The sequence below is a fragment of the Mus caroli genome, chromosome 12 (assembly GCF_900094665.2).
Source record: "Mus caroli chromosome 12, CAROLI_EIJ_v1.1, whole genome shotgun sequence".
Taxonomy (NCBI): Eukaryota; Metazoa; Chordata; class Mammalia; order Rodentia; family Muridae; genus Mus; species Mus caroli.
Genome location: NC_034581.1, coordinates 95,628,140 through 95,648,590, shown reverse-complemented (window position 1 = coordinate 95,648,590; position 20,451 = coordinate 95,628,140). Strand labels below are relative to the sequence as shown.

Genomic DNA, 20,451 nt, shown 5'->3' with positions numbered 1-20,451 from the left:
TGTATGTATGTATGTATGTATGTATGTATGTAAGTACACTGTAGCTGTCTTCAGACGCACTAGAAGAGGGCATCAGATCTCATTATGGATGGTTGTGAGCCACCATGTGGTTGCTGGGATTTGAACTTCGGACCTTCGGAAGAGCAGTCGGGTGCTCTTACCCACTGAGCCATCTCACCAGCCCGTGGAGTGACTTTTATAAAACATTAATCATATGTAATGTTTCATTGACATTGCTATGCGAAGTTCCCAGAGTCGCTATGTAGGGACCGCCAATATCAAGGGAGAAATTATTCACACACTAGAATAAAATGTCTCACAGTAGTCACAGTGCAGTTGTTCGATGCAGTTGTTCACTTGAAATAATATGCTTATTAAATAGCTAGAAGGATTTGTTTTTTTTTTTTTAATTAGGTTGGTACAGAAAAACATATCAAACCCACAGAGTCCTTACTCTTCCAAACAGGGTAGCCTATGCTACCTATCCACCACATGCAGTCATCAACTTCATTATGTAGCCCAGGCTAGCCTGGAACTCAAGGCCCTCCTGGTTCAGCCCCACCAAATTCTGTGATTACAGGAACCAGAACTGACTGCCATGGCCTGAGGCAGGATGTCATTGAGCCCAGGCTAGCTCTGAAGTTGTGATGTAGACAAGGATAACTTGAAGATCCTTTTGCCTCCATCTCCCCAGTACTGGGGTTACAAAGCTGTACCATCATTCCCACCCCACTTTTTTGGGTAAGATTTGTTTGTTTTACTCTTTATGAGTTTGAGTGCTCTGCCTTTATGAATGTATACCATATGTATGTCTGGTGCCCTCAGAGGCCTTGAAACTCAACTTAAAGATAGTTGCGAACCATCCTGTCAGTGCCGGAAAACAAGCCCAGGTCCTCTGGAATAGAAGCAAATGCTCTTCATTGCAGAAGCCTCCCCACCTCCACCCTTCCACTCTTCTTGGAACCTTGCCAGTATACTGGGGGCTACAGTCTATTTATTAACAGGCTTTCCAGCCAGGCAGAAATGTAATACCACATGTCATCAGCAGATGTCATATCCCTAACACGTGAAAAAGCTACGCTGCAAAATGACTAGCCAAAGGGCAGTCATTGAGTACCTGGTGTGTTCTCGCTAAGCGTGTGCCAGGGGCTTCGGGTTAACACTCCCACATCACAGTGAGGATTAAACTCATCAAGACACAGAGAGTACATGCAACAATGGCTCAGCTCGGGGAGCGAAGTTATTACCAGGAATTGGGGCTGCAGGCCTCCTAGCACACAGCCCCCGCCAGCAGGGGGCACGGCCGTCCCTCGCGCTGGGAGCCCAGGCTCAAAGCTGCCGCTGCGCACTGCGGCCGGAACAGGCTCTCCCGCACGGTGTGCTATGGTGGAGGGAGGGTAGAGCCATCGCAGGGGCGCACACGCGTGGGGCGGCCACACCGCCAGCATCCATCCTGAAGGAACTTCAGGAAGGGAGAAGCTGGGGAGTCGGCAGAGCAGATGCACTGATGCGCAACCCTGCAGTCTGAGGCTTACACCGAGCCTCTTCCTCTCGGGCCCAGGTCTGCGCGCGCAGGCTGCACCTGCCCGCGCACTCGGGCCGCCACGTGCTGAGGCCCCGCCCCACTCCCGTCCCCGCTCCCCCAACGCGCACTCGGCCCGGTGCGGCTGCTCTCCGCTAGGCTGCGCAGGGCACCGGGCGACCGAGGAGGGACCGCGTCGCCCCTCCCTCCCTCTCCTCGCCCCCACCTTCTCGCTCTCCCCGGGCGGGCGGGGCCGCAGCCGCGCACCGTGGGCTCGCGCCCCGCCTTTGTCTCCCGCGCCCGCCGCCGGCTGCCGGAGCCGCTTTGTGCGGCGCGGCCGCGGCTCAGCATGGACGTGACGGTGTCGCAGCTCGTTGAGCTGTTTCTGCAGAGCCCGCTGGTGACCTGGGTGAGCGCTCGGAGCGGCACCGGGGACCGGGAGGCTCCGTGTCGGGTGGGCGTCCCCACGGCTTCCCACTCGGGGACGCGCACCTGTTCCCGGCGGCCGTGGGGGCGGGGAAGGGGGGGTGATCCCTCCCGAAGCCCAGAGACCCGCGGTAGGGGCGCAGAGTGGGACCGCGGACCGGCGGGCTGAGCGTGCTGCCTTCCTGTGCGTCTGAGACGTGAGGAATTTGTTGAAAAGTCCCTTTTATTTATTTCTCTATTTTCCTCGCGTTCTGGGACGCTGGAAAAAAGTTAGCCAGAAGTCCTGTCCGGAGGCGGGAAAGGACAGCGGTTCGGGAAGGGTAGGCTTGCTGCCTGCGAAGAGTACCGCGGTGGTTGGTGACCTCCCTGGCCTGCCTTGTCCCCCAGCGTCAGACCAACATGCTTTTGCCTCCCCGCAGGTGAAAACTTTTGGATCGTTTGGAAGCGGCCACCAGGACAACTTGACTCTGTACATGGATTTAGTGGACGGCATCTTTTTGAATCAAATCATGCTGCAAATGTAAGTTGCCTCTTCAGAGAGGATGCTTTAAGAAACCTAAGATTGTAGCGTGAATGCCGGATGGCCAGGGAGGGATTCCGTTCAGGTGGGCCGTTGGACCCCCACCCCCAGCACCTACCTCATTCGAGCTAAGGAAATTTGCGGTTGACTCATTTGTAAACTCGGGGACTTGATGGTAGTCTTGAGTGCTGACACCAAAAGTCCCTTTTCTTTTTGGAGGGACACAGAACTGTAAAGAGGGTCTGTCTGGTTACAGGAAATGTCCGCTGGGTCTGGAGCATCGCAGTGTGAACACAGTTTCACTGTGGCTTGGGAACTGAGCTTCTTAATCTCCTTCCCTTCCCAATTGTTGGGACAGATGCAGTCATTAATCGTCCTTGTGTGAATTGGGTTTAGAAGGCACGCAGGCAGGCAGGCAGGCAGTTTAGAACGTTTGCTTGGGCTTAAACAGGGTCTCTTAGATACTACTTGCCGGCTGCACCTCTGACCACATCCGTTGTGGAGTTCTGCAGAGCCTGTCTGTCTGACATCTTACCACCACTTAGGTGTTGGCTCCTACCCCTCCATTCTGTGTTTAACTTAGAAGCTTCGGGGATCCTATTGGAAGTGAGTGACAGTATGAGTCACAGGCACTTGGATCAAAATAAAACTGGATCAGCCTTTACATGTGCCCACTCAGCTGGGACTGATGGAGGTGTCACACTCAGTAATCCATTAGCTAATGAAATACAGCTTGGATTTGTAGCTGGGGGTGGGGGCGGGTAGGGGGCGGTTTCCCAATGAGATGACTCCATTTGTTTTCATAGGACATTTGATTCACAGTGGTAGAAACCCCGTCTTTTTTTTTTTTTTTTTTTTAAATCCAATCCTACTGGTCTTCAGAGTTTGACCACATTCTAAAGAGACATTTGCTGTTGGCTTTGGCTGCACTTCTCTAAGGACTGATGAGAATTGAGTTTTTCTGAGACTGCCTCTGAGCAGGCTTGGGCTCTGGCCACGCTCCTGCCACCCCCGTTCTGTCAGGCCCCAAGAATGGCTGGGTTCCATTGGTAGAAGAACCATTACAGCCTATCCCTGTTAAGCTTGAGGCTGTGTAATTAAAAAACACAGCAGTGTCCTCCAGTCTTCCACTTAGCTACACACAGGCACAGGGGAGAACAAAAGCCGGGGGGACAATTTTCTTTCTTCCCTGACCTTTGGAATTCCTGAAGCCTTTACACTTGCCTGTAAATCAGGGAAGCCTGGTGAACCTTTCTGAAAACTGCCGGCTCATCACTTATTTGCATTTGGCCCAGGCTGAATTCTGGCAGAGGGTTGTCTGTTCCCCTTCCTGACAGTGTTCAGACTCATTTTTCCCTCTGTGATATGTAACTGTGATCCCTCTGGAAGAAGAGCCCGGCAGGTGTGCAGCAATCCTGGGACAGCCACAGAGACAAGAAGTGGCCTTCCCGTACCAGGAAACAGAGGCGGGAGTGGGCACAGGACCTGCCAGTCATAATTTTCTGCTTCTAGGGAATCCTAACTTGGCGCCAGGTAACAGGCATCAAAATGTATTTGCCTCCGGAAGTGGGTGGGGCTTGACTGCCAAGCGGGCTTTGAAATGACTCCCTGGAATGTATTCTCCCCCACTCCGGGGCTGGGATTTAAGATGCACACATTTTCTTCCTTGTAAAAGTAACCTCGATAAGATACAAATAGGGGCACCTGTAGTTTTCTGGTATTTACCTGTAGTATCCAAGGTCCTAGGTTCCATACCTGCCACCTCAAAAGGTGGGTAACTAAAAGACCCTTGGGTGATTGTGGTGGCGCACAGCTCTATTCCTGACCTTTGAAAGGTGGAGGAAGGTCAGGAGATTAAGGCCAGTCTTAGCTACATAGCAAGTTTAAGGCCAGCCTGGGCGATATGAGACCTTATCTCAAAACACACATACACACAAAGAACAAAACCAAAAGAGAGCCCTGACTGAAAGTTGAGCATCCTAAGTGGTCAGAGTAGGCTTGAACCCAAGGTCGTCTTCCCACAAGCGGTGCGACACTGGGTCTCTCGTAGGTGCCCCCGTTTCCTCATCTTCAAAGTGGGAAGTAACGTTCTGCCCTAAAGAAGTGGTCCTGGAGATTAAGCAAGATGATTTGCTAGTACCTAGCTCAGCACTGGGTAGGAAAGGGTGCTGGGTTTCTTTAGTCTACTTTAAAAAAAAAAAAAAAAAAGTGTGTGCGTGCGCATGTGCCCGAGTGAGCAAGTGCATGTGAAGTCAGAAGGCAGCTTGCAGGAGTTGGTTCTCTCCTATTGTGTGGTTCCTGGAGATTGACCTCAGACTTGGTGGCAAGTGCCTTGGCTTGCGGAGCCGTCTCACCAGGCGCTTCTGCAGTCTACTTCCTCCCCTCTATGTTCCTGATGATAGGCTGAGTCAAAGGTCTAGGCTAACACTTGACTTCCCATCACCTGGGCCTTAGTCTCCCTTTCTGCCCAGTGGAGCAATGTGAAGAGGGTCTGTCTGGTTGGTTACAGGAAATGTCCGCTGGGTCTGGAGCATCGCAGTGTGAACACAGTTTCACTGTGGCTTGGGAACTGAGCTTAATCTCCTTCCCTTCCCAATTGTTGGGACAGATGCAGTCATTAATGGTCCTTGTGTGAATTGGGTTTAGAAGGCACACAGGCAGGCAGGCAGGCAGGCAGGCAGGCTGTTTAGAACGTTTGCTTGGGTGAGAGTGGGTGCTACCTCCTTCCTGTGCTGGGTGCCTGGAGACTGCTGCTGTGCTATCTCCAGATGGGAGGCGGTGGCTTTTGGATATGGCAGAGCTGTGTGGCTGACTAAGTTGGGGTAGGGCTGAGATAAGAGGCTGTTACTTAATACTTCAGAGCCTTCTGAAGGCTGGCTGTGGTCACATGACTGCACCTGGCCATTGTCTGTGGCAACCCGAGAAGGCTGGGTAGTAAGTAGTCTCTTGGCCCTGGCCTCGCTGACATCAGGCTCACCTGGAAGCAGGAAAGCCCTGGTGGGCTCAGCTTTCAAGGGAGGCCCAGGGCTAGGATTCCCGAGTGAGAGAGAGAGTCTACCGAGCGCTCTGGATCACAGGCTGTTTCCCTCTTGTCTGTGAGGACTGATGGGAAACTGGAAGCTTAGCTAGCTTCAGGCACGATAGCTTCCACGACTCACTGTTTCTGCTACACTGAGCAGATAGATTGCTCTACTCCTCGAAGCCTCGGTTTCCTGATCTGTGATAAGGGGGTAGAATTTTGTAGATGAGGGGAGGACCAAGCAAGATGGTGCATATTAAAGTCTGGGTGTGATTAGTGTAGCCTGAGTGAGGCAGGGCTGGGTCATGTGTGTATCTGTATAATCATGGTAGTGTGCATCTGTACTCGTGAGAGGAGCCTCAGTGGACTAGCAGCTCTGTCTGCTGACTTGTGCTCTTCCTGTTAGGAAAGTGGCACATTCCCGTCAGCCTGTGGCTTAGTCAGACTCTTGTGACCCCTGGGCCTCTGACCCTCATTTCTAGCAGTCTGTGTGGGGCATTGAGTAGGCAGACATGAGGTTTGCCTTCCTTAAGCAAGGTTAAAACTTTTGGTTTATTTCCTAATAAACGCTCTTTACCCCGAGAGACCTATTAACTGAGGGAATACTAATGATCATGATAATTAGTCTAATTAGTCATATAACTAAACTAAAGTCAGGGTTCTTTTCTAGTGTTCCTTCAATTAGCTGTTTCTTTCCATGCCTGGGGGAAAACAAAAGCAGATCTGGCTTGCACATCCCAGGTCCTGGGTATGCAGACCCTTTGCCAATGGGTGTCTGTCAGTGGTGCATACTGATGTTGTGGGTACCTGATCCTCCTGCAGTGGCCCCTCTGGAGAAGATGAAATCTAGAGGCAGCAGGTGTGGCTCCGTTAGTAAGGTGGATGCCTAGTATTCTCAAAGCGCTGGGTTCAATCCCTGGCATTACACATAGCAGAGGTGGGTGGGTGGGTGGTTCACTCTTGGAATCCTGGTAGGAAGGAGAGGCAGGAAGATCAGATGCGCAGGGTCATCCTCGGTTATTTAGTAAGTTTGAGGCAGCCTGGGCTACATAAAACTCTATCTCGAAGAGAAAAGAAACCCAGGATTTAAATACCGATGAAACAGTTGGGTCTCCTAACACCTGCAATCCCGTTACTTTAAAAGTTGAGCATGAGGAGCAGTGTAAGCTGAAGGCCAGCTGGGCCACGTAGTGACAATCTGTCTCAGAAGGAAAAAGAAGGAGGAGGAAAAGAAAAAGAAAAGGTTAGGGATGTAGCCCGGTGGTGAGTGCTTGCCTGGCATCCGTGCAGCCCAGGTTCATTCCCCCGACTTCCCCAAAACAAGAATGGTAAGTTAGGAAAGCCTGCAGCTTCTCTCAGATTCATGTGTCAGGCTTAGGCCCCGTGAAACCGCTGCTCTGCTCACAGCTGGTCATGCAACCCCTGTCTTGGTCATTGCTAGGAAGACTTCTGTGGCCTTTACAGTTAAGATGCAGAGTGTTGCCGCCTCTTTGCTGAGGTGATTTCCGGAGTGTTCTTCACCTTTATTTCCTTAGTAACGAAGGGCTCTAAGAGAAAACTAACATGTAAATAGGGTTTTGACAGACTCCCAACATGCAGTGGGGACAATGTCGTCGCCTGATGTGGCTGTTCGAGGGGCAGTGAGATGACTATGAGAGGTCAGGGGCTGTGGGAAGTAGGTTCAGGTGCTTCGGACACTGTGTGGAACCTCTAGAGTATCTGTCAAATATTTACTCAAAGGTGGACTGTTAAACAGCTGGCGTCACAAAAGAGCCTTGTGTTGTGCTTCCAGTGACGTTCGAAATGATTCAAGGTGTGAGCCTTTCCCTTCTGTTTCTCCATCTTCTGTTAATGAGGCCCGGGATGTATGTCTATGGCTCCCCATGAGCTCTGAGTAGGCTCTGTGCCTTCATCATCACAGGGCTTTTGATAGATGAAACCGGGGAGAAGGGCTTTGAGTTCGCTGCCTTTATCTGTGGTGGTGCCTTGGGAGCGAGCGGGTGGAAGGGAGGCCTTTGCTATGAAAAGGCAGAGCTCCCCTCTCCACTTTGCTCTTCTTGGCAGCCGTCTCCCACACTGAGGATTTGCGGGAACTGGCCTGCATGTAGATGAGCCAGGCTGCACATGGCTTGAGCTGACGGCTAGTTCCTTTACCCAGGCTCACCTGAGGTTGGAAAAGGATGCTCGTGGCGTTCCCATACTCAGCTTTTCTTGTGCGATTTGCTGGCACACCAGTCCTATCCTAGACCTGGATATCAGCCTGTCAAGACACTATTATAACTTGGGAGTGTAGATCATGAGCAGGACCAACCTAACTCCAGATGGCAGGGAGGCCTGTACTGAGTGGAACATGACTCTGAATGTCACCAAACAGGCCAGGGCCCTTGTTTTGTATTTTTCTTTCTTTCCGTTTTAAAAAAGATCTATTTATTTATTTTATGTGTATGGGTGTTTTGTCTACATGTATGCTTGCACACCAGGAAAAAGGATATCCCATGGGATGACAGTTACAGTCGGTTGTGACTGCCATGTGGGTGCTAGGATGGAACCCAGGACCCTTGGAAGAGTAGCTGGTGCTCTTGGCTGCTGAGCCATCTCTCCAGCCCATCCTTTTCTTGGTATTTCACATATGTTTCTTTGCCTGTCTTTTTAGTGGTAAGATACAGTTTAGGATAGGTTATTGGTTTTTATATATCTGTATGTCAGTTTTCACAGTATTGACGACACTTGAGTGTCTCACCTGGCGCTTCCACCAGTGGAAATGGGAACAGTATTGAAAAGGGCTGTGTGCTTTGGCAGAGCCCTGAGTGAGGCGGCAGAGGTGACAGGTGACTTGTCTGGCACAGCTGTGGGCAGACTTAGCCGTTGACTTGAACTACAGAATCACAACCTCATGGTTATCAAGGGAGTAATGAGGCTCTCGAAACTGAACACTGGTTCCCTGCTGGGGAAGGAGGAACAGTGAATGCCCTAAGGTGTGAATTTTACTCTGTTTCTTAATCTAGAGACCCCAGGCCCAGCAATCAGCGCATCAACAAGCATGTCAACAATGATGTCAACCTGCGCATCCAAAACCTGAGTATCCTGGTGAGAAATATCAAGACCTACTACCAGGTGAGGCTGCTTTGCTGGCCCAGGGAGGGGTTCCTACAAGTCTGCGATGGGGCCTTTAAGTGAGTTTCCACGTGTATGTACAGATGTCCCTCAAATGGGTGTACAGAGGCCCCTTGAGTGAGTTGCCATGTGTCTGCAGTGGGGCCCCTTGAATGGGTTGCCACAAGAAGCCAGAGTAAGTGGCCCTTGGTGCTTTTCATTAGCCTTGCTGTGGGGTGTGTCAGTTCAGACGGGGAAGGGGCTTGCATCGTTGATTGGTTCATTCTGAATGCCATGAGGGCTGGAAGCCCTTGGTTCACAGTCTGTTCTCTGTGTTTTACTTGGGGACTCTCTGGAAGAGGTGCATGATCCATGTCTCTGGCTTAGTGGCTCTTGTGCAAAAGCCACTCGAGGAGAGAGAGAGAGAGAGAGCCACAAAAAGGCTACAGGGGCCAAGAATGGAACCATTGTGTGTGTGACCTGCCGGAATCTGGGTTTACAGAGTGAAGGATCCACTTTACACTGCTCGATGTGTTTGACCAGCTGTACGGGTGGGTCAGCATTGCTGACACTCTGAGAGTGTTGGTGAGCTCTGGGGCCTTTGCAGATGTGGGGAGGTCTCTGCTGCCCTGATGCTCCCCCTGTCAGCTGAGGCTCCCCTCTGTCTGGGATGCTGCCTTGAGTCAGCTGAGAGACTACTACTGGCTGTGACTTGGGTCTGCACTGGGCCCAGGCCCTGCCTAGGGCTATGAGTGTTGCACAGCCCTTGTCTTCTCTGCAGTCTGGATTTGAAATGGGTTGGGAGAGGGAAGGGTATTCTGTCATGATTACGTCTGTCCTCCCATCAGGGGAGGTAAGCAGTACAAGTGTACACACACCATAAAAGTGTGGCCATGGCACATGCACAGACACACCTGTACGCACGCACCCCCACACATGAGAACACACATACACATACAAGCGTACCACATACGTATCATATGCAAAACAGAAAGAATGGGGCCTACTTTAGCACACATTTGGTAAAATACTTGATGTGCAAGCATGAAGACCTGAGTTTGATCCCCATGTTCCATGTTTAAAAGAATCCAGACATGGTGGTGGGCACTTGTAGCCCCAGAACTGGGGCAGGAGAGATGGAGGATCCTTAAGACTCACTGGTGGCCAGCCTAGCCTTAGATCCCAGATCGAGACCCTGTCTCAACTAAGTCTATGGCTACTGAGGAACAATACTCGAGGTTGACCTTTGGCCCCAAAATGTACACACACATGAGTATTCAGCGAGTGGTTGTGGCTCTGTGAGATCTGAGTATAGCTTCCAGAGACTGCAGCAAGTCCCATCTCGTTAGTTGCAGGTGCCTAAGGAAGGGGCTAGGGGCTCAGGGAGATGCCTGAGAGCCCTAGGAGAGGGTTCATTCTCTGAGCTAAGGGGAGCTACACGTGGGTCTGGGTGCACTGTGAGCTGGGGCATTTCAGCCAGTGCCTCTTTTTGTCAGCTTGTCAGAGGTAGTGGTGTGCTCTGTGAACTTGGCATCTGTGGTAAAGAAGCATGGCAGGGGGGACCGGCGGGGTGTGGGTGGGAGGCTGCACTGGCTAACAGCAGACTCCTGTCTGCAGGTGCCATTTGTAACAGGCAGGCACTCTGCCCGTACCAGAGGAAACAGGTGGTGCTAAGCATTCAAGAGACAAGAACCCTACCCTGTCTATGGAGCCAGCTGGTGGTAGTGCATGCCTTTAACTCTAGCACTTGGGAGGCAGAGGCAAGCAGATCTCTGAGTTTGAGGTCAGCCTGGGCTACAGCTACAGAGTGAGTCCCAGGACCACCAGGGCAACATGGAGAAAAAAACAAAAACAAAAAACCAAACCAGAACAAAACAAAACATAAAGAGTGGAACAGCATAGTCGCTGGTAAAGCTGCCTACATCTCAAAGCTGATGTGAGTCACCTTTCACGGTAGCTCTAGGTCCTTGAAAACATTGGGTCGGGTCGGGTCTGGTCGGGTCCCCGAAGGCCCAGAGGGTCCCCTGCTGCCAGTGATTAGCAGCTGTAAGGGACCAGGTCTGGACTTGGTGAAAGGCCTCATCACCCACTGGAGATAGTGTACCGCTGAGAGGTGTTTGCTGCCGAGTTCCAAGTGGCAAATTATCTCACAAAGGAGGGACTGGGTGACCCCGAAGGACTTGGGGGTGGGGAAGAGGACCTGGTGTTCTTGTCATTTTCCATTCCTTTAGGTCTTTGAGAGTGGGGATGGCACTGGTCACTCTCTAGCCCCAGCTAAGCACAGTACACACAAGCACTTGCAGGGAGCGACAGTCACTGTCCCCCTCATCTCGCCTGTTTGGAAAGAGCTGCTACACTGTGTGCACATTAGTGGCTGGCACGTCACCTGTGCACAGTGTTCTGTCTGTTCTTTCTGATTTAGGGGGAGCAGAAATTCAGTTCTTATATTAGAAGAATACTTGGCCGCTATAAACAGCTTGAAAAACAAGGGCCATGAAGGCAGGTGGCGCTCAGCTCTCTGGGGACAATTGCCCATCTCATATAGTGTTTCCTACCGGTGGTTGGGTGAATGGGTTTTGTTTTGTGCTGTTATGGGCATGCCATACGTATAACTGTACATCCTGCCCTTTTCCCTTCCAATGAAACACTATAGCTTATTTTTGAGGGTTTTCAATGGGCATTTTCCTAAGGAGCCACTGCCCAGCTCCCCTTGTTGGCAAGTAGCCCAGAAAATGGGGTGAAATGACCCACTTACCGTTCCTAGCCAGGCACAGTGGTGTGCGCTTGTGATCTCAGTGCTAGAGAGGTAGCAACCTTGGCGCCGGCTTGGGCTAGACAGAGAGTTTGGGGACAGCATAGGCCTCACAGTGAGACTGCCCTTCAAAACCAGCCAAGCAAGAAGCAGCTCTTGCATGTTCCATTGTCTGATGTGGACAGGAGGGAGAGGGTCACCCCAGGGGTGGGGCAAAGGGTGGGTTTGTTTGTTTGTTTTTGAATACCTTTAAAAAGTGTTATTTCCATGTATGGCTATCTTGCCTGCGTGTATGACTGAAGCATCGCATATGTGCCTGGTGCCGCAGAGGCCAGGAAGTGAAGTCACAGAGCGTTGTGAGTTGGCATTTGGGTGCTGGGAATCAAACTGGGGTCCTCTGCCAGAGCTGGTGCTCCTCATGGCTGTGCTATCTCTGCAGCCCCCAAGCTCCACGCTCAGGAAGGGCTGCCGTCGACCTAGCTGACTGAGCTGACCCAATCGTACTGGCTGAGCTACATCTCCAGTTCTGCTTTATGTGACCTTTAACCTCTAGAAGCGGTAGATCCCAAGCCTGCCAGCCCTTTGGCACTTGTGTTAGATAAGCATGTGTCAGGTTCGGCAGATGGGAAGTGTCTTGAGAAAGTGAACAGTTTGAAGTGTAAAATTCTTTGTCATGTGTCCCACCTGTGCCGGTGGGTCGGAGGACCACTTGTGAGAGCCAGTTCTCTCCTCTGACCATGTGGGAACTTGGCAGCCAATGCCATTACCCACAAGGCCATCTTGCTGGCTTGAATGAAACACTTGGTCAAAAGTAGGACCAGAACCCAACAGGGCAGTACACACCTGTAATCTCAGCACTTGAGATGGAGTCAGGGAGGCCACGTCTCGGGCCATCCTTGGTTACATAGACAGTTTAGGGAGAGCCTGGGCTACATGAGACTTGGTCTTTAAAAACTTACAAAAAGAGTAGAAGGCAATAGATACTCTGCATGGACGATGTCTGCCGCGTGCTAATCTCCTCAGCTCTGTGTTGTGGGCCTCACAGAGTGCAAAGCAGTGTTTCCTTAGCTGGTGGAGGGGTAGAGAAATCCAGGCACACACAGAGCTTGCTTCATGAATAACACATTACATTGGCTTTGCAGAGAAATTACCTTCCCCGCTGCCGACTTGAAAGACTGAAGTGTAAGCTCGTCCTCTTGATTGGCTAGTTTGCATCTACAGCTGAGGAATTTAAAGATAATGTTTTTGACCCCCGAAAATGTTTCCTTACTCCAGGTTAGGAAATATGAAAGGAGCTGAGTTCATCAGTCATCCCTGCCTGGAGGTCCCCACTGTCAACATTTTGGTCCTTGCGAGTGTGCTCTTTGTTTGGCTCGGAATTCCCTACGCCTCTGTGCCACCTATTCTTTGTCATTGAAGGTGAACTGAGTGTTTTCCCCTGCGTTTAAACATTCATGTGTTTGGATATCTGTGTCTGGGTGATGTTTTATCTGGTCCTGCCACCATTGGCACTTTCCATATCCCTGGTTTTGAATTATGAGCAATACCACCCTGGACGTACATGGTACATAGATGGTCAGCAAACAACATTTTTTCCCCCTCATTTCCTCGGGGTAAATTCCGGGCAGAGAGTTGTTGGGTCAAAGGGTGTGAACACTTTGTGGGAATGTTTGCTCCTTAGTGCTACAACTACACTATTTATAGCCCTGTCCTTTTTTTTTTCTTTCTTTCTTTTTTTTTTTTTTTTCTTCTTTTTCTGGTGAATTGCTGTTTTGTGCCTTTTGCAGCCTTGGTGGCTGTGGCTGCCGCCCTGTTTGAAAACCGCGGCATTCGGTGCACTGGAGATGTCTGTGTCCTCACCCGAAGCCCAAAGCTCTGGGGTGTATGTTTGTTTGCTTCCTCACTTTGCAAAAGCTGGTGCCTCTGGAATGCTAGGCAGACATTGCACCTGAGCTACACCCTGTGCCTGAGACGGTCCCTGCCAGCCTGTCGGGGCGGACTCCCTCTCTAATGTGGAGCCCACTGAAGGCAGTTTGGGGATGGTGGAGGAGGGGAACGATCATAGGGTCCAAACAAGGCAGCAGGATTGGCTCTGCCCCTTGTGGTCAGTGGAGCCTTTGTTGGGATTCGGTGTGAATGCTGGCAGTTAGTTTAAAGCCAGAGAGCATCTGGGGAATGAGTGGAGGACAGCCGTCTGCACGGCCCCTCCTTTCCTCTTCCTGCCCCCTGTTCCCCCATGGGTGTATGCAGAATGATGAAATGCAAGACAGGAAGCCCTGGTGGCCCAGAGGTGGGTGTGGCTCGGTGCAGGATGGGGGTGGAGGGGTGGGAGCATACATTTGCTTCTTGGCCTAGTGGTTCTTTGCTGTGTGGTTCTGAAGGCTGTTGTCTCTATCTGAGGTACTTTGGAAGGGAGATCAGGTCAAACTGTCATTGCAGCTTGTCACAAGACATGGCAGTGTCTCCCAATACAGGTCCAGGAAAGATGAAGACCCCGACCGACATCTCTCTAGGGATGGCACTTAGCTTGCACCTATGTTTTAAGGGAGCCATACTAGTGGAGGGGTATCCTGGAGAAGGCACCTGAAAGATGGATCTGAAGCAGTCTGGAGACAATGGATTTGGGACAGGGGTGAGCTTGGGGCGTCATGCGAATGAACATGAACTTCCATCCTACTGGATTTTGCATTTTAGGTGTTTTGTTTTACTAGAGATCAAAGCCAGGACCTTGCGGTAGTCAAGCTCTCTGCATCTGAGTTGTACACACACAGGCGCACATACACACACACGCTCAGAAAGTGAAAGGCCGTAGCATTTTTCCTCTCCATTTTATTTATTATTATTATTATTATTATTATTATTATTATTATTATTTTTGGTTTTTCGAGACAGGGTTTCTCTGTATAGCTCTGGCTGTCCTGGAACTCACTTTGTAGACCAGGCTGGCCTCGAACTCAGAAATCCGCCTGCCTCTGCCTCCTGAGTGCTGGGATTAAAGGCGTGCGCCACCACGCCCGGCTCCTCTCCATTTTAGAAAGGAAGATAACTGAGATGAAACTTTGGCACCTGTGTGGAGAATGAATGATTGGTTGGCCTTGGCAGGGAGTCGAGATGGGAGCTGGTCATATGACCTGCACCTGACCAAGGTCAGACAACAGGGTGATTTGGGGGACTTGGTAATAGTAGACACCCAGCCTGAGGAGAAGTGAAGGTCTCTGATTGGCAGCTACCCCTGGAGTCTGTGGTTGTGTGTGGTGAGGGGCTGGTGTGGAGATCAGGCCAACATGGTTTGGGGATGCGTCTGGCATGTGGTCTGGGGTCCACAGAGCAGTCCTGCTGGGAGTCATGAGATGCCGTGGGTGACTCCACAGTCACATGCCAGCTTTATAGGTAGAGTAGCCATCCAGGTGGCAGTAAGCCCAGGATCAGGTGTGGGAGGAATAAGCAGGACTCCCCAATGTGAAGACTGGGAACCCCAAGGTACAACAAGCCAAAGGAGAGGAGTGGTCAGCAGAGAGCAGAATCAGTAGGGACTGAGCCAGCCCACACTCAGCCTGTGGACTTCTCAGCTGTGGGCTGCTTCATGGCCCAGCTCCACTGAGATTTCAGGCTGGAGAAAGCGATGGTCTGCGGGGGGTCTGTTCCCTCTTAGCCTGTGGGCACAGGGAGCTCACTGATGGAGACCACAGCACTCAGGGCACTGGAATTCCTTTTCTACAGTCCCAGGTATGGTGGTTTCTCTCCCTAGCCTGCTGGCCCCTCTGTTGTTGGCTAGGGCTAGAGGTCCTGGAGCCTTGGCCCACGACTTGCCACATTCCCAAACCTCTGGGGAGGCAGGATGTGAGCTCACCTGCTTCCATTCTCTCTCCCCTCACCTCCTTTTCCCTCACCTTTGTTACCACCTCAGACATCAGAAGGCCTATTGAATAGCAATAGGAATGTGGGTATGGAGCCCAAAGAGGAATCAAAGAGCTGAGGCACAGCAGGGGGGAGCTTAGTCCTGGGACCAAGGCTTGGCTGCCCTGTTCTTTACAGCCACATCCTTAAGAGGAAGAAGTTACTGGGCCATTTTACAGATTAGGAAACTGAGACTTAGGAAGGAAGAAACTTCAGCCCTAGGAAGTATGTTTTCCCTTAGTTGTTAGCTGCCTAGAGAAACTTCTTTCTCAAAGCCAGGCTTCTGGAGCCTGTGGGGACATGATTTGCTCTGGGTAGATCAGCATGGGGGCAGCTGAATGCTAAGCTGGGAGCTGAGCAGAGTGGACCAGATTGGAGCATTGTTTCCCAGAGCATCCTGAAAGGGCCGCCACTGTTTTTGTGTCAGCCTGCAGCCCCAGAAGTAAGAGACTGGTTCGCCCGAGACACCTCTGAAACCAGCATTTCCGGGGTTGGGCAGAGGGAGCAGCTGGCTCGTTTCCTTCCTCCACAGAGCAGCAGGAAGTCAAGATGGCAGGGCTAATTGCTGCTGGTGGGAAGGGTGAAAGGTGGGTCTGAGGTAATTAGCAGAGTTGGGCTTCTGCCAGGGGCATTAGAGGCTGAACTTGCTTGAGTGAGCATGAGCACATGCCTGTGTTAATATGAAGGAGTATGTGTGTGTCTGTCTGTATGCATGTGAGTGTTGTGTCCAGGTGTAAATATGTGTGTGTGTGTGCCTGTGTGTGCATACATTTGAGTTTGGGATGTTGCTGTGGGCTTCTCCTCTTAGCCTTGAGTCCAGATCTTGAATCAACAGGGTTATTTTCCAAATATCCCTAGACCTGTGTGCTGGCCTGCTCCACTGGCCCTCTGCTTCTCGGTGTGGAGAATGCCACCAACCCTGTAGCGGAGGTCTGTTCTGTCCACCCCTGTGTTCAGGACTCGCTCTCCACCCAAAGACCTACAACCTCTCCTTCCTCTGCCTTTCTGTCCAGAGTCTCTAATGCGCTCCTTCACTATACTAAGCTGTGTTTTTCTACCATGGCTCAGTCTTCTGAGGAATTGTGTTTGAGTCCCTGGTTTGTTTGTTTTGTTTGTTTGTTTTTGTTTTTGTTTTTTTTGTTGTTGTTGTTGTTTTTTTGAGACACGGTTTCTCTGTATAGCCCTGGCTGTCCTGGAACTCACTCTGTAGACCAGGCTGGCCTCGAATTCAGAAATCCGCCTGCCTCTGCCTCCCTAGTGCTGGGATTAAAGGCGTGCGCCACCACCCCCGGCAAGTCCCTTATTTGTGGTGGGTGCACAGATGGGGTAGGAAGACGATAAGAGGTCTGAATTCATACTGCCTACAAAATTACAGCTAATACCACACACACTACACCTTCCAACGCCAAGGGCCCCCGGGTCTCTGGTCCACGGTGCGCTTGGGTGAGACTCAATTCCGTGCTGGAATGAATGAAAGTTTAGCGATTTGTTCAGTGGTGGTTTCCTGCACAGAAGCGGTAGGAACCAGTTTCTCTTGTGACCAGACAGAAGAAATGGGGTTCTTACATTTTGAAAGTGAGGAGGGGGCTTCTCCTATTTCTCCGAGGTGGCTGTCAATGCCAAGGTCAGCGTGTTTGATGTTGTAACTGGTCTATCAGATGAAGTCTGACAAGAACTTGCCCAGACAAGCTTTCTCGCTCCCTAAAAGCTGGCTGCCTGGTGCACAGCCAGGCTAATAACCGCTTTTGCTATTCAACTGTTCCCTTTGGAAAGACAGTTGTTGTTGGGTTTTTTTTTTTTTTTTTTTTTTTCTTCCCCTGTGACTTTGCCAAGGCATTCAGAACCCTGGCCTTTCCCAGATAATTCAGTCCTATGTTTCTAGTAATCATAAGAGGAGCCAGGATTGTAGGGGGAGCGCACGGGCCACACCCCGCCCCAGATTCCGAGTTTATTGGTAATAGTTCAGGGTGCGGGCATTTTGAGGAAGTAATTAGATCCTGTGATAGTGTGTACACTGCAGGGGTCTAGTGGCTTGAGACCAAGTTTTCAGTAGACAACAGCTCGCTGGGCGTCTCTCTGGATGTTGGGGTGCTCTGAAAGCAGAGTTTCTGCAGAGAGCAGACGCCTGTTGCTCTGATGAGCTGCTGCTAGTAGTTGCCGGGAAGCATGTCATCAGGTCTCTGACTGGAGAGCACTGGGTGGTAGCCTTTCTAGGTACTGGTAGCCTATGAAAGCAATACCAGCAACTGAAGGACAAATGGGAGGGCAGCCATGATGGGGACTTCCATTACAGCATCAGCTTGGGCCCTTGGAATCCATGTGACCCCATCCCTAGCAACTGTGGCTTCATCTGTTTAATGGAACAGTTGCCCTGTGTGCTATTAGGAGGCATAACGCAGTGGCCTGAGTATGCGGGGTTTGTGAACTGAAACAGCATAGCTCCCGCTCCAGGCTGGCTTTGTTGGGGGAGTGCTTGTGTGCTGTAAGGGAGGGGGCAGGGTGCATGCAGTTGTAGAATATAGGAGTCAAGAGTCACAAATCCATACAGAAGAGGAAACAGTTGTTGCAGACCTCTGCAGAAGCCACAGGTGAGCCTCAGCTCCTCTCCTTGAGTTCCCTCCTATCTGAAAAGAGGGGTGACTGGCAGTACCTGCTGAGGAGGGTGGCCGGAGGGTTTAAAAGAGCTTAGTGCTGGGGTTGTGCTACACCATGGATCTGATCTCTGGGCTGGCCTGCCAGTGGTCTGGTAGACAGGCAAGCAGCATCTGTCTGTTCTGGAGGGGACCAAAAGACCTTCTAAAGGCAGTCTGCTCTGACTCATGTGCATGCATGTGTGCGCATGTCTCTTCCCCTCTGATCTTTTGGTTTTATGCTTTCTGGGTACATGTGGAGTGCTGAGTGGTTTCCACACTTTCTCACCGAGGAAAGCTGCCCGGTTTTGTCTTAACACCAGCAATGCAACTCTAAAAACAGGCATGAGCTCTGTTGACAACACATGGAACAGATTGGTTTAATAAAAAGAGAAGCCGGGCGTGGTGGCAGCACTCAGGAGGCAGAGGTAGGCGGATTTCTGAGTTCGAGGCCAGCCTGGTCTACAAAGTGCGTTCCAGGACAGCCAGGGCTACACAGAGAGCTCCTGTCTCGAAAAAACAAAAAACAAAAAACAAAACCCCAAAACTAAAAACAGGCACGGAGTCCCTTTATGTTGCTCTGTCACCACACACATGTGGAAGTTGCCGCCTGATGAAGTAAATAATTTAGATAAAATCATTTCATTCATGGAACTGGTGGGGTGGCTTGCTCTGGGCCTGCACAGGGATCCTGGCTCTAGACCCCAACAACCCTACAAAGCCCCTGAGCTGTTACCCTTTCTAGGTTGTTGACTACTTGGTGGGCTGGGGCCTGGTGCAGGGCAGGCTTTGACCCCGACTGCACAGAGGTAACTAACTGCTGAGGGCCCTGCTGCAGAGGGCCCTGGAGTCTAAAGGTCCCCCCTTGTTTTCTCTCTGGCCTATAGGCTTTTCATGTGCTGTTTTGTTTGCTTTGTTGACGGAAATGCCACATGGCAGATGTACTAAGAGCCTCAAGCTCTGGGGGATAAAAATTAAATTGATCGTTTTTTCTACTTGGTGTAGCCAACTTGACTCCCCTGAGCCTTCTAAGATTTAAGCTTAATGAATGACCTTAAGCTTAAAAAAAAAAAAAAAAAAAAAAGCCTCCCTTTCAGAGCCGCTCTTGCTTCAGGTCAGTAGCCGCAGGCAGTGAAGCGGAGAGAGTGTGGCCCAGACCTGAGAGGCTGCTTTGGCACTTTCTCTAAGTTGTCTTTAGCCCCTTGCCTTGGGAGGAGAAAAATTGGTGACATGAATTTGATGGATGGAGCTTGAAGAGTTGCATTTATCAGATGGACGCGGTCTGAGTCCTGGCTGTGGGTGTCCCAAGCTCGAGGTGACAGAGGCCGATGGTTTCTGGTGGTTTTGGCCTGTTCTCCTGACCTTATGGGATAGAATGTCCATTCTTTCCTAGGAGCCTGGCTGAGGTGTGGGTTATCCAGAGGGGTTAGCACTGCTCCCACCCGAGGCTCCCTCCCTTCCTCTCCTGCCCTGCCTGTGTGTCTGGGGAAGCCTCCGGACAGGCCTTTTGATCTTCTCCTTCTAAACTGGCTGGGTGTTAACTGGGGAGGGAACATTTGCTCAGATTGCCTCTGGCTTGGGCAGCAGCACCTTGAGGGAGCCTGAGGAAGGTAGGCAGGCTGGATTTGCCTGCCCTCCTTCCCTGGCTCTGTCTGTATCTGTAGGCTTCCCTGTTGCCATGGCAGCCAGCAGACATCCCTGTTGGACCCCAATTCCTTTCCTTTTCTGTCCAGTGAGGTCACTTCTGGCCTCAGCTCCCCGGGTTTGGCCAGTTCGGAGACAGAGGGCTACTTAACTGGATTCTGCTGTCCAGCTGGTGTCTGGTGAGCAGGGCTGTTTTTTATGACCAACCCCTGTCCATGTCGTCTCTCCTGCCCATTGTTGCTTCCCTTGGCCTCCTCTGGAAAGACCACACAGGCTCCTGCACCAGCTCATGGTTTTTGTTTTCACCGCCATCTCCTGTCCCAAGGGCAGGAACTCCTGTGCTGGCTGCTGCCCTCATCCTTGCTGTGGCTCTGCTGGAATCTGGTGACTGATGGTTCCTAAAAGTCGCCTAGCCGCCCCAGCAGCTTCGCCTCCGTAGTCCAGGAGCCCAGAGCCCGGTGAGAGGTGGGGTCAGACGGAGATGGTTAGACTTCGGTCTGTATTGAAACTCAAGAGCCTCGTCATCCACAAAGGTTTAAAATGTGGGCTAAGGTGATTTCTCAAGTCAGAGCCTCCTCCTGACAGACTCTTTGATCTCCTCCTTCTAAACTTGCTGTTTTTAACTGAAAGTAATTAGAAATGTGACCGGTGAAGCTTCCCTGTCTCTTTCTGCTGTGATGGTCCAGGTGCCTGCCCGGCTCCATCCTTGGCTCTGTTAGGACCTCTGTCCTCCACCTTTACGGGTCACAGCCTTCCCTACTTCCAGGGTTAGTGGTCGGAATTGGTGGGACTGTGGGAGGAAGAGGCAATCTGATGCCGAGGATTATAGGTCTTCTAAGTCCCCGGGTCTCCTTACGATGTGGTGTGAAATCCAAGTACATGCTCAGGGTTGAAGCGTTCAGAGGGTGTTGAGGGGTAATGAAACTTTTTTTCTTTTTTTTTTCTTTT

The 20,451-nt window shown here is 51.1% G+C and overlaps 1 protein-coding gene across 2 annotated transcripts in view; it reads left to right on the top strand.

Annotated features, from left to right (window-relative positions):
* Positions 1-1,662: 1,662 nt before the first annotated feature.
* The window catches only part of Ccdc88c (coiled-coil domain containing 88C), a 121,754-nt gene continuing 102,965 nt past the window's right edge, over positions 1,663-20,451 (top strand). The window contains exons 1-3 of one of the 2 annotated variants that reach the window (XM_029484730.1): positions 1,663-1,931; positions 2,368-2,468; positions 8,493-8,601. In XM_029484730.1, the coding sequence (XP_029340590.1) occupies positions 1,872-1,931; positions 2,368-2,468; positions 8,493-8,601 (270 nt within the window). In that variant the 5' untranslated portion in view covers positions 1,663-1,871. The remainder of the gene's footprint in view (positions 1,932-2,367; positions 2,469-8,492; positions 8,602-20,451) is intronic. The other variant, XM_021178770.2, reaches the window with a different exon arrangement.